This window comes from Puma concolor, chromosome A3, assembly GCF_028749965.1.
Source record: "Puma concolor isolate L17-30 chromosome A3, mPumCon1.1.hap2, whole genome shotgun sequence".
Classification (NCBI taxonomy): domain Eukaryota; kingdom Metazoa; phylum Chordata; class Mammalia; order Carnivora; family Felidae; genus Puma; species Puma concolor.
In genome coordinates this window covers 54,097,518-54,114,903 of record NC_141669.1, presented here as the reverse complement: position 1 = coordinate 54,114,903, position 17,386 = coordinate 54,097,518, and the positions used below count along the sequence as shown (strand labels likewise).

At 35.1% G+C, this 17,386-nt stretch overlaps 1 protein-coding gene across 1 annotated transcript in view; it reads left to right on the top strand.

The window, feature by feature from the left end:
• Positions 1 to 17,386, top strand: part of GMCL1 (germ cell-less 1, spermatogenesis associated) — a 38,049-nt gene that overhangs the window by 8,246 nt on the left and 12,417 nt on the right. Inside the window, exons 3-10 of the mRNA XM_025931798.2 lie at positions 812 to 908; positions 2,475 to 2,572; positions 5,206 to 5,318; positions 5,967 to 6,032; positions 8,083 to 8,167; positions 10,125 to 10,215; positions 11,312 to 11,449; positions 14,046 to 14,115. Of these exons, the coding sequence (XP_025787583.1) occupies positions 812 to 908; positions 2,475 to 2,572; positions 5,206 to 5,318; positions 5,967 to 6,032; positions 8,083 to 8,167; positions 10,125 to 10,215; positions 11,312 to 11,449; positions 14,046 to 14,115 (758 nt within the window). The remainder of the gene's footprint in view (positions 1 to 811; positions 909 to 2,474; positions 2,573 to 5,205; positions 5,319 to 5,966; positions 6,033 to 8,082; positions 8,168 to 10,124; positions 10,216 to 11,311; positions 11,450 to 14,045; positions 14,116 to 17,386) is intronic.

Below are 17,386 nucleotides of genomic sequence, written 5' to 3'. Positions count from 1 at the left end.
AAACTGTACTGATTATAGGACAAACTACATGCTACAGTCTAATAAGCCCCCTGAGGACAGAAACAGTGTCTGTTAACTGCTATATTCACAGTGCCTTATACATACTAAGTATTCAGTAAAATTGTTAATATTTGATCTATTCCAAAGTAATTCTAGTTATGAGAGGTGCTATCTAGAAGGTAACTAAAGACTTCATCCATTCTGGTACCTTTCCAAGAATCAGGTTCATTCTGGAATTTTCTGATTAGATAAAACTAGACTTCAGATTTATCCTGATATCTGGGGATCATCCCATTAATGCTGACTTCGGACTGGCTTGGACCCTTTACAGCCCGTAATACAGTAAGGATTCAACAGTATGAAGGTTCTTAGCCTTCTGTCTTCCCCAGTACATGATTGTGTATTCACCTTGTGTGTTGTCATATGTTCATGAGAGACTTATATATTTTCTAAGCTTGAATTTAGAATGCCATTGAGAAGGAAAACATACCTGTAATAGACTCAGAAATTGTTTTAACTAAGTAAAAAGCTAATGGGAGGCTCAAATAGTAATATAGGAATTCAGATAGTAATATGAGAATTTGGTTTTGTTTTCATTAAACTAATGCTAAACTGAAAGTATTTTGACATACTTAAAAGTGTCCTTATCTTAATTTCATTTTTCCTGTAGACATATTTAGCAATTCTTTTTCTCCCAAAATAATATGGGTTCATTTTGATAGAACAGTTGTTTGGAATTAGAAATGGGAAAATAATTCAGAAGACCCAGAAAGTACTGGATAATCATTTTGTTTTGTTTTGTTTTTTTAAGTCTGGCTACTTTTCTAGTATGTTCAGTGGTTCTTGGAAAGAATCCAGCATGAACATAATTGAACTGGAGATTCCTGACCAGAATATTGATATAGAAGGTAACCACCACTATAATTACTACTATGCAAAAATTATAACATATCCTTTTTATTATTTTGGTAGAAAATAAATATTTTCTTCTAACTTTGCAGGCTAGATAAAAGCTCCATTTAACACCCCAGCGTGACAGCTTTGTACTGATTGGCTCCATAGTTCTATCAATTCTGTGTTTTGTTTTGTTTTTTTTAACGTTTATTTATTTTTGAGAGAGAGACAGAGCACAGGCAGGGGAGGGGCAGAGAGACAGGGAGACACAGAATCTGAAGCAGGCTCCAGGCTCTGAGCTCTGAGCTGTCAGCACAGAGCTCAATGCGGGGCTTGAACCCACGACCCATGAGATCATGACCTGAGCTGAAGTTGGACGTTTAACTGACTGAGCCACCCAGGCGCCCCTTATCAATTTTGCTCTACCTATCCTTAATCTACTTAGTCATATGGGCCTTATTGGTCTGTTTATTTATTGTTGTAAATATATCCGCCTGGGGTATTGAGGATGTAGGGTGAAGGAAGGAAGAGTGTGACTGTTTTTTAAAATTACATAGTTTAGGGGCGCCTGGGTGGCGCAGTCGGTTGAGCGTCCGACTTCAGCCAGGTCACGATCTCGCGGTCCGTGAGTTCGAGCCCCGCGTCAGGCTCTGGGCTGATGGCTCGGGGCCTGGAGCCTGTTTCCGATTCTGTGTCTCCCTCTCTCTCTGCCCCTCCCCCGTTCATGCTCTGTCTCTCTCTGTCCCAAAAATAAATAAAAAACGTTGAAAAAAAAAATTAAAATTACATAGTTTAATGGTTTAAAAAAAGAAAAAGAAAAGCGAGTAAATAGTGTTTATTGATTATTCCCCATGTATGAAGACTTTCTCTGGGAACAATAGGGTATGAATCACCTAATCAATGTTGTTTTAGAGCTATGAGTTCTTAGATGAGGAAGCTGAGGCCCAGAGGATTTAAGGGGCTTACATTCATCAGTCAGCCTGTACTCCTAATTTCTGTTCCAGTGCTCATTTTCTGTTTCCCCCTTTGATAACCCAAGTGGAAATAACCAGTACTCACCACATAGGCAAAGAGAAAAGTTAAGAATATTTAAAAACACAAGTGTGGCAGTGGAGAGAAGGAAGGGCAGGCCTAGATAGCTGGGGTGACTGGGGGAGCATGTGGCGTGGATAGGAGCCAAGAGCTATTCCCCACTCCCCAGCAGTGAAGCACTGGAAGCACCAGGGTTAAGATATCATGGGGTCTGTGTACTTACTGATTAGTCTACTCAGAGGTATCTTTATAAAACTTTTTCCAAGAGTGTCTTAACTCTGACCACCAACTAATGTCAAGATTAGATGTAGAAGAATCCAGCTCTTTTATTTAGCTAGAATAAATGGAAATTTATAACATTGTTATTAAACTAGCTCCATTAATCAGTAACCATTACTAACATTTTAATTAGTGTACTTCCCTTCTCCTGTTATGTACATCCTAAATTCAGATGCATGCCTGAAGAGTGGGAAGATGGTCATTGTTATTTTTGTAATAATTTATAGATAACATTGTATTTCATTCCATGCCTGTACTTTTGCTTTCAGCACTGCAGGTTGCATTTGGGTCACTGTATCGAGATGATGTCTTAATTAAGCCCAGTCGAGTTATTGCCATTTTAGCAGCAGCTTGTATGTTGCAGTTGGTGAGTATGTACCTTATTCAAAGAAAGGATCACAGTTGGACCTTTGGTTCAAAGTATCTATTGCAAAAACAAGAAGAAGCTTAGGTCTTTACAGCTTTTAAAATAAAAATGAAATATATAAACATGTCACTTGTGATAAGTCATTTAAAAAGCTTAACCAAAAAAATACTAATAAAATAAAATTTATTTTTTTTCATTTTTTTTCATTTTTTATTTTTTTAAATATATGAAATTTATTGTCAAATTGGTTTCCATACAACACCCAGTGCTCATCCCAAAAGATGCCCTCTTCAATACCCATTACCCACCCTCCCCTCCCTCCCACCCCCCATCAGCCCTCAGTAAAATAAAATTTAAAAGCAATTTATTATAGCTGAGGGGATCATCATGTCTGTGTAGCATGAATGCAAGGTATTTGGATGTAGATACTGTAGAATTACTATAGTGTGGTAAGAATTTATTTGTCTAGGTCCATTTACAGATTTCAGTTCATTAATGGTTTATCTTGACTGTTCATAAGCAGATTGCTTTGATTACTAATTCATTTAGTTCATGGGTTTGAAAAACATTGAGTGCTTACTTTGTCAACTTTTTCTTAATTATGAAATAGTTGTGGTAAACCACATGAATATATATATAATCTGTTGGTAGATTGACATATTTGTTCATTCAACAGAAGTATATTGAGCAACATGTTAAACTTGCAATAGAGATCCAAAGGTAAACGAAGATATAGTCTGCTTCAAGGAACTCATAATATAATGTGTGTGTGGAATGGGGGAAGGGAGGGTTGATACACAGACCCAGAGATAAAGTAAGAACTGTCCAGTGTATCATGAGTATGATAATAAACATCCCGTAGAATGATTTAGCAGATGAACAAAGGAGGGAGTGGTCAGTTCAACCTGGTGGTGCAAAGAAGGACGTTGAGTCTTGAAAACTGGAAATGTATTTATGTTGCAAAGAAAGAAGAAGGAAGGAAGCTTTTTATACAGAGCAAATTAAGACCTAGAGATGTGTGACATGGAGGCCTAGAGAATCTGAGTGGAACATGACGCTAGCACAGAAAAGAAAAAGGGTTGGAGAGAAGGAGGCAGAGTCCAGATCATGAAAATCCCTCTGTACCTTTTAAGAACTTTAGATTCAAATGTAGGTACTTTTGAAAGATTTTAATCAGAAGAAAGACAGTTATGTTTTAGAAAGAATACTTTGGAAATAATGTAAAGGATGTATTGAAGGAAAGAGGAGTACATTAGAGACAAAAGCTTACTGCAGTAGTCCCAAATCAGAGTCTGAAGTAGGGCAGTAGCAGTAAGAATGGAGAGGAGAAACTGGATCACAGAAAGATTAAGCAGGGATAATCCACTGGACAGATAAGATGTTAAGAGGAAGGTAGAGGGGGCAGGAGATGGGTAGTCTCCAGTGACTTCCAGGTAAGTTTAAAATCCTAATGGAGTCAGTGTTTTATTTTGATCTTTAAAAAATGTTAATAAAGTTTCTTTTTATGTGACATTTGTATACTGATTTATTTGAAGTATTAGTTAATAGCTTGCTCAGTATACTTGGCTGAGATCATTTGGTTTTTTTAAATGTTGTGATCCTTTCAATACTTACTTCCAACAAGTACACTTTGTTTTCTAACTTTAGTCCTTTTGGTTTTGTCCTAAATCCCATTTTCTGCATTACCTTTATGACTTAACTAACTAATTTAATAATATACTTGCATGATGAATATATTTCAGAAATTTAAGTAAAAAGTGACATTCTTCCCATATATTGAATAAAGTTCATTTGAAATCTTACATATAAACATTTTAGATTAATATTGCAGTGTAAGTTTAAAATAATGTGTTTTAGGTGCATCTCTTAGAAATTGATGAGTGTTGGGGCGCCTGGGTGGCGCAGTCGGTTAAGCGTCCGACTTCAGCCAGGTCACGATCTCGCGGTCCGTGAGTTCGAGCCCCGCGTCAGGCTCTGGGCTGATGGCTCGGAGCCTGGAGCCTGTTTCGGATTCTGTGTCTCCCTCTCTCTCTGCCCCTCCCCCGTTCATGCTCTGTCTCTCTCTGTCCCAAAAATAAATAAATGTTGAAAAAAAAAAAAATTTAAAAAAAAAAAAAAATAAAATAAAAAAAAAATAATAAAAAAAAAAAAAAAAAAAAAGAAATTGATGAGTGTTTTATACTTTAATAAACACTTTATGATGATTCATACTGTTTACTTGCCTAGTTCCATCACATAGTCAACTGAGTATGTTAAGAGATCTTAATTTAAAAAGAACAGGCAAAACAGACAGAATGTCGCTTAAATTTGCAAAGGTCCCAGAGTGTGGAAGAATAGAAAAGAAAGAGAAAAGCAATATTCATCTCTACATTACTACCTTACTGCTTTTACCCCTCGCCCCCTTCCATTTTTAATTCCAAGTATTCAGTTGAATACTTGCTGGATTTTTTTTTTTTTCAGTATTTTTACTGGACTTAAAAATTTAGGCTTGCTGAACTTAATGAGTTTTCTTTCTTTCCTTCTTTCTTCCTTTTTTTTTTTTTTTTTTTACTTTTTAATATGTAAAAGCACATATTCAGAATTAATTTTTCCCATGTGAGATGGGCCTTTCCAGTGCTTATTTATATTTACAGGATGGTTTAATACAGCAGTGTGGTGAGACAATGAAGGAAACAATTAATGTGAAAACTGTATGTGGCTATTACACATCAGCAGGGACCTATGGATTAGATTCTGTAAAGAAAAAGTGAGTTACCTTTTTTATTTTTCCTCCCATCCCACTTTTTGGAATTTGGCTGCTTTGGTTTGTTAAGAGAATGTATAGCTATAAGAAAGAAAGGGGGGAAAAAAAGATAGGGGACTAGAATTTTGTTCTAAAAAGTCCCTTTTTACATTTGGATGAATTAGTAAATTCCTTGAAAGTGTTGTCTTTGTAAGTGACCATGAGTGGGTTATACATGTTTATATGTGGCTTATAAAAACTATGGCCATTCTTTACAGGGAATTTTCTATTAATTTTTTTTAAGTAGCAGGCATCATAGACATTGTATCAGTACAGTTACTGGCAGTGTTTTTAACTCTTGAGAATTGCAGGACCTGTTTTCAAATTATAAAGAAGGTAATAGAAGTTTGTAAGCCCCTTCCTAAATGATTTAACATGAACTTGAAATGAGGTTTTCTTAATTAGAAATGCTCTTATTAATATAAAAGAAATATTTCCTTAATAACTGCTGACAAAAATAATACTAAATTTTCAGTTGTTAAATTTAAAACTTTGAGCATGTTCTAGCAAGACTAATATTCTGTTTTGATTTTAACTGTAAGTCCTACTAAGTAAGTCATAAATGCATATTTATGTATCATGTGATAAATAATTCCATGTTTTTAATTTCAGGTGCCTTGAATGGCTCCTGAACAATTTGATGACTCACCAGAATGTTGAACTTTTTAAGGAACTCAGGTATTTTAATTTTAAATAACTTTGCAATTAATTATCCTAAAGTAATATTTATTTGTTAAAGTGTTTATTTGTTTCATACAAAAACATATTCCTTATGAAAAAGTCAACAATTTAATGAAAGGTATCTTGACTGTATCTATGAACTAAAGAAATGCTTCAAAATTTCTTTGTCATAAATAACGTATATTATGTCTAGTATTTGAGCTAATTTCTATAGAAAAATTCACTGCTACTATAAAACCATAGAAGAAATCTCAAGTGTTACTTCATTTTTGCTGGGCTCTTAGAGAATGTACAAGTTTTATTTTAAAAATTATCTTTACCATTCATTGTAAAAGTAAGTTTGAGGAAGTTGTTTTAAACTTTTAGCGAAGCCTAATGAAATTAAATTCATAATCAGGTTGGCCTTTTGAATTACCTTTGCTTGTCTTTCCTTCCTTCCTTCCTTCCTTCCTTCCTTCCTTCCTTCCTTCCTTCCTTCCTTCCATAAACACTTCCTGAATGTCCACTGTATATAACAGTACTCTGTCAGGGGCTGTGAAGGATGCAGAGGTGATTATGTCATGGTCTCTGCCCTTAAAGGGATCATTCCTGTGATGTCAATTTTACTAATTTTTTATTTATTTATTTTTTGTCAGGCGTGGGTGGGGAAAAAGATAAACATTTTTATGTTTAAATACAGTATGGAATATAGAGAATTCTGGAATATAGAGAATTCAAGTTTCTTTGAACCTTAAAGATGAAATACAAGAAGTAGTAGAAATGTTATTTTTATGGCTAGACCATCTCCTGGATTCTTGGATCCATTCCTTTCCTCTGCCTTTAAGAGGTCCTTTGGCAGAAAAGTTTGAGAAGCATTATTCTACACAGACAAAAAAAAAAAATCATTTCCTAGTGCTATCAAGGTATAAATGAAGTTCTACATTATATTTGGTTTGGAAATCATTAGAAATCATTTTTCTCTTTTATAATTTCTCATTGAGCTTTTTCAAAAAGAAGATAAATTATAGTGGTCTTCCTAAAATCCTAGATGTTCTTCTGGCTTTTTATGGCTTAAAGGAAGGGGGAAAAAAGCTACTGGTGATATCATTTCCACTCAATCTAAGTTTAAACTAATATATACTTCTTGATCTTACTGTCTTTAAAAAAAATTTTTTTTTTCAACGTTTATTTATTTTTGGGACAGAGAGAGACAGAGCATGAACGGGCAAGGGGTAGAGAGAGAGGGAGACACAGAATCGGAAACAGGCTCCAGGTTCCGAGCCATCAGCCCAGAGCCTGACGCGGGGCTCGAACTCACGGACCGCGAGATCGTGACCTGGCTGAAGTCGGACGCTTAACCGACTGCGCCACCCAGGCGCCCCAGATCTTACTGTCTTTAATAGTAATAAAAACATAATTTATGATTAAGCAGTTCTCTTAAGCCTCAATGTTAAAGGTTATTTTGAAGATATAGATGATTCACTGAAATTTGACATTTTTTTTTTTTTAACCAATGAATGAGTAGGAAAGGCAAAAGAGGAACACTGCCACTTTATCAGAGCATACTAAAAGTTACCTTCTTGAGGGCCACCTGGGTGGCTCAGTCGGTTAAGCATCTGACTCTTGATTACATCAGGCCATTATCTCACAGTTTGTAAGATCGAGCGCTGTGTGGGCTCTGTGCTGACAGTGGAACCTGTTTGGGATTCTCTCTCCCTCTCTCTCTCTTGCCCCTCCCCCACTCATGCTCACTCTTTATCAAAATAAATAAATATTTATAAATAGATAAAAGTTATCTTATTGAGTCCTTGTTTTAACTTTGATTACTAGCAGATCAGTGCTCTTTGTTTTCCTATGAATTCAAAGAAAGACCTTTCATAGTATACTATCTGAATTAAAAGTGTTCAGATAGGTTATTTCTAAGATTCTTTGTCTTGAGCAAAAAGACTGAGGTAATTTTAAATTCCACATTTGTTTTTCATAAGAAAGACTTAAATTTTTTAATTCTACCAGGGTGGTTTAGCCTGTGCATGAGGAAAACTCACTACTTCTATTTTATCTTTTCTAGTATAAATGTCATGAAACAGCTCATTGGTTCATCTAACTTATTTGTGATGCAAGTGGAGATGGATGTTTACACAGCTCTTAAAAAGGTATTGGTATCACCTCAGCATTACTTATAATAGTGAAAAGCTGGAAGCAGCTAGTGTCCATTGATAAAGGAATAGTGTAAAAGTAAGAAAAGTAAAAGGAAATATGCCAAAATATTAAAAAGTCTTTGTTTAGAGATTTGCTATCCTGAGTGATTTTAATTGCATTCTTTATACTTGTCAACTTTAAAAGTAGAGCCAGTTATTTTACCAACAAAATGGATTTATTTGTGAATAGCAGAGGAATTGCAATTTGGGACATGTAAGCTATGGCAAACCATAAGCAAGTCCAGATCTCAAAGGGGAGGAACATTACTTTGTAGAGAAAAGGAGGAAGTCGGGATGGGCCATGAGAGCTCCCATCCTGTTCCTTTATTTGGTTTCACATACTTTTCTATCCCAGGAATGTGGTTGTTGTTTTTTTTTCCCAGATTCTTTTCAACAACAAACATGTTATTATTATTATTACATACAAATGTTAAATATTTTATATGGTTTTCAGAAATGTTTTCAAAGTTGAGCTTTAGTTGAATTAATGACTTTATGAGGAAATTTTCACACTTTTTCTAGAAAATGTTAACATTCTAGGACACCTGGGTAGCTCAGTCGGTTAAGCATCCGACTCTTGATTTCTGCTCAGGTCATGATCTCATGGTTCATGGGTTCCAGCCCTGCATCAGGCTCTGTGCGGACAGTGCGGGGCCTGCTTGGAATCCTCTCTCACCCTCGCTCCCTGCCCCTCTCCTGCTTCACGCTGTCTCTCTCTCTCTCAAAATAAATAAATAAACTTAAAGGAAAAAAATGTCGACATTCCTTGAAGACCTTATTTGCACTTCAGGTATATGTTTCACTTCATACTTTTGAAAAGTTTTAACATTTTTAATGTAGTTTTATTTTCACAACTCTAAAGAGACAAATTGGCTATCATTCTTGTTCTATAGATGATAAGACTTAGAATTCTTATAGCTTTTAAGTGGCAGACTTGAGGCAGAACCCAAGTCTTGTGAGTCCTACTCTTACTGCTTTTCCCACTTAATAATTTTGCCTTTAACCCTTTGTCCCCAGCAGCAAAGTCTGCATTTAACACAGCTTTGAAATCTGGGAATGAGACACTAAGTTGTATCATGGCAATTGTTTGGTTTTGCGGTAGGAATAAGATTCTGTTACCGATTTGTTTTGTTTTGTTTTGTTTTTTCAAGGAAGTGTAGTAACTAAGTTACGCAATCATTAAAGAAAGAGTAGACAGCCCATATCTATCTCTGAGCCACTGGTAGGATTCATTGTTTCCTGTTGTAATTGCTTTTATGCCAGTAATGATAAGTGCTTACTATGTGCCAGGCACTATTCAAAACATGTTACACTTGTTTTGTGTAACAAATTCTTTCAGTGCCCTGTGAAGTTTCATGCTCATTTTACAAATGAAGAAATTAAGACCCAGAGAAATTGGGTAATTGGCCCAGCTGTTGATTGGCAGGTCCAGGATTTAAAAGTCCATGCTCCTAACTACTCTGCATACTGTCTCAAGAGTGAGAAGACAATAATGAGACAATAAGAAACTCTTTTTTCCCTTGTTTAATTTATTTTTATAATCTTATACAATATTTAGCAAAATTTAGTTAATTAGTAGAATAAATTAGTGTAAAATTACTAATGTAATATGTATGTATTAAACCTTTTGATTGTGTGAGTGTACTGTTTGATGCCTTAAATACTTTTCAGGAATTAGTTTATTCCTTCTCACACACTTTTAGTTCAATCATTAATCATTGGACCATGATTAATGCCATGATGAATTTAAAGCTTGTAAGTGTGTCATATGATAGTTCTACTTCTGTCAATTGCATGTACTGGAAATTAAACTTTTTAGATATTATTTTTTAAGGTGGAAGCAGTTTGAATAAAAAATCATAACCTGGTGAAATCTTGTAATTTTTTTCTTAAATTTACTTTTTCAACCTAGTGGATGTTCCTTCAACTTGTGCCTTCATGGAATGGATCTTTAAAACAGCTTTTGACTGAAACAGATGTCTGGTTTTCTAAGAGAAGAAAAGGTATGCCTGAAAACTTTACTTAGAACTTGTTTTAGGGGCCTTTTTAAGTTGAAATTTATTAAAATCATGTCCTAACTTATTTGTAGACCTAGAGAATTTTAGGTCTGGAGAGGACTTTAAGCAGTTATCTAATTCAGCCCCTAATTTACACTGAGAGAATTAAAGCTGGATAAGAAAAATGCTTTGCCAAATATTAACTGAATTATTACTCCTTGAACTACCACCATAGTTTGATCCCCCAAACTATTATTTTTCCCATTTTATCACCAACATGTCTTGTGATTAGTATATAGTAGCAATTCTCAACTTTTTTCTCCTATCCTAAATAGCAACAGGACTGAGTATGCTCCCATGCATATACCTTGTTTAGTAGAAAACAGGCTAGAGCTTATGCACAAGTTCCTGTTTGATAGTAGTAACTCTAGACCTTTCCTTTGCACTCATGAAAGCACATTGGAATGCAACTGAGAGTAACTATTTTTCTAGAAATATCCTTAAATTCTCCCTAAAAGAAAAAAATTCATGTACTTCATAAATGTGAATTCCTTTAATAATAAACACTACCCATGTGTTGCAAATCAGTGGCTGCAGTGTCTTTGTATATTATTTTCTAGTTTGAAGAGGGTGAATGTGTTAACTAATGGTGTTCATCTCATGTAGCTAAAGCATAAATTAGATGAATCCCAAGAGACAAATCCATGTCCTGTGTATCTTATGAAGACCCTTCAGGTTGGCATTTGAGCTCTGGAGTCCCAGTGGAGTGCTCAGTCCCTAGGAGAGGGGATTCTGGAGAGATGCCATAACCCAAACTACTATTCTCCAGCCTTCTTTCCCACCTTGCTGCACTGTAAGCTCCAAACCCCAGAAATAAGGTGCACAACTGAAATCTCAGTCCACGGGTCACTTGGGACCAAAGTTAATTTCCTGGAGCTACTTCCTAAATCTCCCTACGTTTTTATCCATACACCTCAAGTTTATATAATCTTTGAAAACTAGCTTACTTATTTTCTAATAGATGTGTGTGTGTGTATTAAAAACATGTAAGGATAAAATAAATAGATTTGAAAAGAATGCCTATTTAAATTGTTTTTTGTAGATTTTGAAGGTATGGCCTTCCTGGAAACTGAGCAGGGAAAACCATTTGTGTCAGTATTCAGGCATTTAAGGTTACAGTATATTATCAGTGATTTGGCCTCTGCAAGAATTATTGAACAAGATTCTCTAGTACCTTCAGGTAAGAGAACATGATGGAATTATGATTTTAAGTGACATCTTTCTGATTGTAATCGTACTCTACGTCATTGAAAAGAGTAATAAATAGAAATTATCAGGGTGCCTGGGTGGTTCAGTAGGTTAAGTGTCCAACTCTCGATTTTGGTTCAGGTCATGGTCTCACGGTTCCTGAGTTCTAGCCCCTCATTGGGCTCCATGCTGGCAGGGCAGAGCCTGCTTGGGATTCTCTCTCTCTTCCTCTTTCTCTGCCCCTTTCCCCACTCCTGCTGTCTCTCTCTCTCTCTCTCATCTCTCTCTCTCAAAACAAATAAACTTAAAAAAAATAAGAATATAATGATGAACCTGTTTTATTTACTTTCATCCCATATTTCTCAAACTCACTTTAGCAGGGATTCTTTTTTCTCAACATTGCATTTGAACCATGTTCTGTGGACTTCCTTTTGGGCTGCTGGATGAACTACCAGTGACTAGAAAGATTTCCAGTTCAGCTTTTTACTCATTTAGATTAAGGCAAGAAAAGGGAGACAAAACTACGTACCCATTTTTTTAACTTGTTGAAGTGCTTTTAGTTCTAAAGGAGATTATTCAAAGGTTGTGAGAATCTTAAATTTTAAAATTAAATTAAAAAAATTTTGTAATGTTTATTTTTGAGACACACACACACACACACACACACACACACACACACACACACAGTGCGGGCCAGGGGGAGGGGCAGAGAGAGAGGGGGAGACAGAATCTGAAGCAGGCTCCAGGCTCTGAGCTGTCAGCACAGAGCCCAACGTGGGGCTTGAACTCATGAACCATGAGATCATGACCTAAGCCAAAGTTGGATGCTTAACTGACTGAGCAGCCACCCCTAAAATTAAATTTTAAGACATTTTCATGGGCTGTATCTTACATGATATTTGAGAATATATATGTATAACCCTTTCATTCCAATTTTATAAATGGAGCATGAAAAACATACTGTTTCTCTAGATCAATGCATTTTAAACTATAGGCATAACCATTAGTGAGTTGAGAAATCTATTTTAATGAGAAAGGATCAACTCTTCTTTTTTTTATAAAATACATTAGAAAAGAATTTAAAAATCAGAATGCATTCCAGCAAGATACAGAGTGTGTATATGTGTATACTGACTCACATAAACTTTACTTCTAGTCTTTACCTACTGAAGACAAATGATCTGTGGCCTAGATATTTAGCAGTTTTCTGCATAATAGCAAGGATATTTTGAGAGAAACATTCAAAGTGTGTTTTCTAGAGAGGTTTAAAGAGAGATACCAATAATTCAGTGCAAATCGTCTGGATACCTTTTTTGAGTAGAGATTTAGGAAGTGAAAATCCAGATTTTAATCACGCTAGGGTTTGCCTTCTTCCTTCATGTAGAGATTGAGAAATCATTTAACTTAAAAAAGTAGAAAAACCGTTCACTTGGTTGGGATTAAATAAGAACAGAAAACCAAATACGGTACTAAGCCAATTCTACCTATATTTTTAACAAATTTTTTTAAGTTTTTTTTTGTTGTTGTTTATTTATTTCTTTTGAGAGAGGCAGAGAAAGAGAGAATCCCAAGCAGGCTCTGCATTCAGCATGGAGCCTGATGCGGAGCTTAAACCCACAAGCTGTGATATGACCTGAGCTGCCATCAGGAGTCAGGGGCTTAACTGACTGAGTCACCCAGGCGCCACTTTAGTAAATTTTTTAAAATAAAATTTCAGTTTACCAAGACTTACGGAAAAAAATTGTATGCTCGTTAAAGGAAAAATATAACTTTTATTCCATTTATAATAAAATGTCTTTTTAATGAGTTACCTAAATCTGATATGCCAAAATTATTTTTGACTATGCATGATTGATCTGATAATTCAGAGATGGTTTATCTCCCATTAATTAGCAATTATTTTTAGGTAATTTAATAAAGATACAATTTAATATTCAGCTTTCTTCTATTAAAAGTTATATAAAAACAAAATACTACTTTGGATATGTTTCTCATAAAAATTAATATGAGCTATGAAAAAGAAACTATTAAATGCAAGAATCTACTTTCTTTAATCTACTTTAAGTCTACTAAAGATTTAAATTCTAGTTTAAATGCATGTAATCTAAGCAAAGTCCATCTTAAAGCAAAGCAAAATAACATTTACCACTCTAAAAATCATTAAGCCATATTGTTATAGCATATTTGTAGAATATAAACTACCAGCTTTATTGCTTTCTATTTTATTTTATTTTTTTTTTTTAAACTTTTTTTTTCAACGTTTATTTATTTTTGGGACAGAGAGAGACAGAGCATGAACGGGGGAGGGTCAGAGAGAGAGGGAGACACAGAATCGGAAACAGGCTCCAGGCTCTGAGCCATCAGCCCAGAGCCCGACGCGGGGCTCAAACTCACGGACCGCGAGATCGTGACCTGGCTGAAGTCGGACGCTTAACCGACTGCGCCACCCAGGCGCCCCTATTGCTTTCTATTTTAAACTTGACTTTAGAAGTGGTAAAAGTTTTTTCAACTTCTTAAAATTTTTAAATGCTTTATGTTCTTCCACATTTACCATTCTTCTTTTATCTTTGTTTATTTTTGTATCTTAGAATGGCTATCTTCTGTGTACAAACAGCAGTGGCTTGCTATGCTTCGGGCAGAACAAGACAGTGAGGTGGGGTAAGTATATTAGATGATATCATTGTTCATTAAAAAAAAAAAAACTTCTGCTATGAATTTTTAAATGCATTTATTGTATTGAAAAATCAAGAGGTGTTAGAGAAAAGATTGTTAATCAACTTTTATTCTTACATTTCTATAACATTATCCATATTATTAATATCTTTCTGATCAATTAATGGAATGTTTGAATAGTCATTTGCTATATTTGTAAAAATTGAATAATTCATATACTTTGTTTCACCTAGTGTTACGATTTTCTTTCAACATATTTAAATATTGCTTAGAATAATGCTTTCACAAAGCATGATTTTCATATTTATATAATAGGTAAAGCTAATTTCCTTATTTTGTGGTAGTGGGAAATTATGATTAATTTTTATTAACTAATAGGTGTTTTTGAAGACCTTTGAGTCTGAAATGAATTAACATAATCCAGTTACAAGGCCTCTGTAACTGTAACCCCAAAAGCATATGACACACAAAATATTTCTGTTTTCTTCATTTTAAGGGAAAGCAGATTATCTGTTCTTTGAATGTGCTTTGCAGTTCATAGAAGTACTTCCACATTTATTATTTGATCTTTATACTAGCTCTCTGGTGTAGGCTGTGTGAGGAGACAATCCATCCATGAGTGTATATGGAAGAGGCCTTAAGTTTGGCCTTTTGGGGTGGCTGAGTGGCTCAGTTGGTTAAGCGACCAACTCTGAATTTTGGCTCAAGTCATTCAAGCTCCACTGCTGTGTGCTCATTGCACAGAGCCTGCTTCAGATCCTCTGTCTGCTTTCTGGCCCTCTCCCACTCGTGCTTTCTCTCTCTCTCTTTCCAAAAAATAAACACTAAAAAAAAAAAAGTTTGACCTTTTTTGCTCCTGACTTCTTTTAAAACATTTTTTAAATGTTTATTTATTTATTTATTTTTGAGAGAGAGAGATAACTAGAGCAGGGGAAGGGCAGAGAGAGGGAGAGAGAGAGAATCCCAAGCAGGCCCGTCACTGTCAGTGCAGAGCCCTGTGCAGGGCTCGAACCCACAAACCATGAGATCATGACCTGACCCAAAATCAAGAGTCTGACGCTCAACCAACTGAGCCACCCAGGTGCCCCTGTTTTAGCTAATTTTTATACACCAAAAAACTTTCTAAAATATATGACCTAGTTATGTTTATATTCAAACAGTGAGTATATGAAAGTGTTATACAAACTCATGGTAATGATTATGAGGTTGTTATCCAGGACTCTTAGTTTCTATTTTATTTATAATTTATATTCCATCTTTCTCCATGTATAGTCACAGCATACTTATCCTGCACAAATAAAGTCAGATTGTTGAAATAGAAATAACAAAAAAAAGGAAGTTAACTATTTAATGGAATTCAGATTCAAAGCATTTTATAATGTATGAAATATTTTCAAAATCATCCTACTTCTTTTGTATCCAGTTTTGAAAGGTTGAGTGTTCTTATTTTTCAAGATTTTCCTCATCTGTATCTTTACTGAGTTCAACATAGAGTCTGACCTAAGAGACTGAGCTGAAAAAAGTGGGTTTCCTCCCCTCAGAAGTGTATGTATGATTGTAGTAACCCAATGATTTGCTCTGTTTCACAGATACAGAGCATCTGCTCACTGCTGCAGGGCTACTAACATGAGGAAGACAGTGTATTTTCTGGATGTTAGGTTCTAATCTAATAAAGTCTATCTCCAGGGTTCTCCTCTTCCATACTCTTCCACATTTCCAACAGGTTATCTTTCTGAAGCAGAAATACAATTGTGTCACTTCCCTGCTTAAATATGTCCAGAGATTTGATGACAGGGACAATTGTTATTCTTTGCGTGTGATATATATTATGTTAACGTATTTTAAAAGTCCCCATCTTTAAGAAATACATTCTGAGGGGCGCCTCGGTAGCTCAGTGGGTTAAGCCCACAGCTTCAGCTCAGGTCATGATCTTACAGTTTGTGGGTTCAGGCCTTACATAGGGCTGTGTGCTGACAGCTGAGCTTGGAGCCTGCTTCGGATTCTATGTCTCCCTCTCTCTCTGCCCTTCCCCGGCGCGTTTGTTCTCTCTCTCTCTCTCTCTCTCTCTCTCTCTCTCTCTCTCTCTCTCTCAAAAATAAACATTTGAAAAAAATACATTCTGAACTATTCACAGATTAAAGGATGTGATGTCTGGAGGATTAGCCTCAAAATGATCAGTCAGGAGGGATGTGGGGAATAGTGGGCTTGGAGTAAAATTGAAACAAGAGTACTGAAGCTAGATGGTGAGAAAATGTGGCTCATTATACTATTTTATTTATCTTTTTGTTTGAAATTTTTCCTCATAAAATATAAAAATAACCCATATATCTTTTACTTCGTTTCCTCTCATGCTCATCTTAGGCTCTGGTTCATACATTTGGTATTCTTTTATGCTCCACATTCTTTTTACCTACTATTCCTTCTACCTGGGATGCCCTTCCCCTGCATAGAATCCACTTCTGATCTCTATGCCAACAAACTCTCTTTTCTGTGAAGATCTCCCCTCTAATCCCAGACAGTAAATCTGTGCTTTCTTCATGCTCCTAACATCACAACTCTCTCCGCATTATTGTAATTATTACTTATGTCTTTAGTTCTCTACTAGACTGAACTCTTGGGTGTTGAGGATGTGTTTTATTAGTTTTTTTTTTTTTACATTTATTTTTTATGTATTTGTTTCAGTATTTTAATTTGATGAAGTTTCTAAGCACTTAATAAATGTTGCCTATGATGAATATATTGTATTACTTTTATCATTTGGAACTCCAAGGTAATAATAATGGCCTTTTCTTATCATAACTTGAAATACCAAGTTTCTTAGTTGATTAAGGTTTTTAAAGTAGGGAACCAAGTAAAGATCAATTGATAAAATTCTACAGCTGTTAATATTAAATACTGAATTTGCATGGTTATACTGCATAAAAGATGGCTTGGATGTGAAACAGTAATGTCCAATGGTAGTTAATACCAAGTCACATCTTAAATAATAGATTTTAACTTATTTTGCTTAATAGTTAGACTTTTAAGTGTTTTATTTTCTTGATGAGTACAATTTCTTATAGATTCCCCCCCCCCCCCCTTCTCTGGTTTAGCTGAGCCCTAATAAAAGTATTCTAGAAGTCAGGGCAATAAATGAAACATTAAAGTTTAATTTTTTTTTTTTTTTATTTAGCAAAGGCAATGGACTAAATTTAATCAGTATATTCTAATTTTATACCACAAAAAGGTATTTTTATATCTGTTAGCAAGTTTTTCT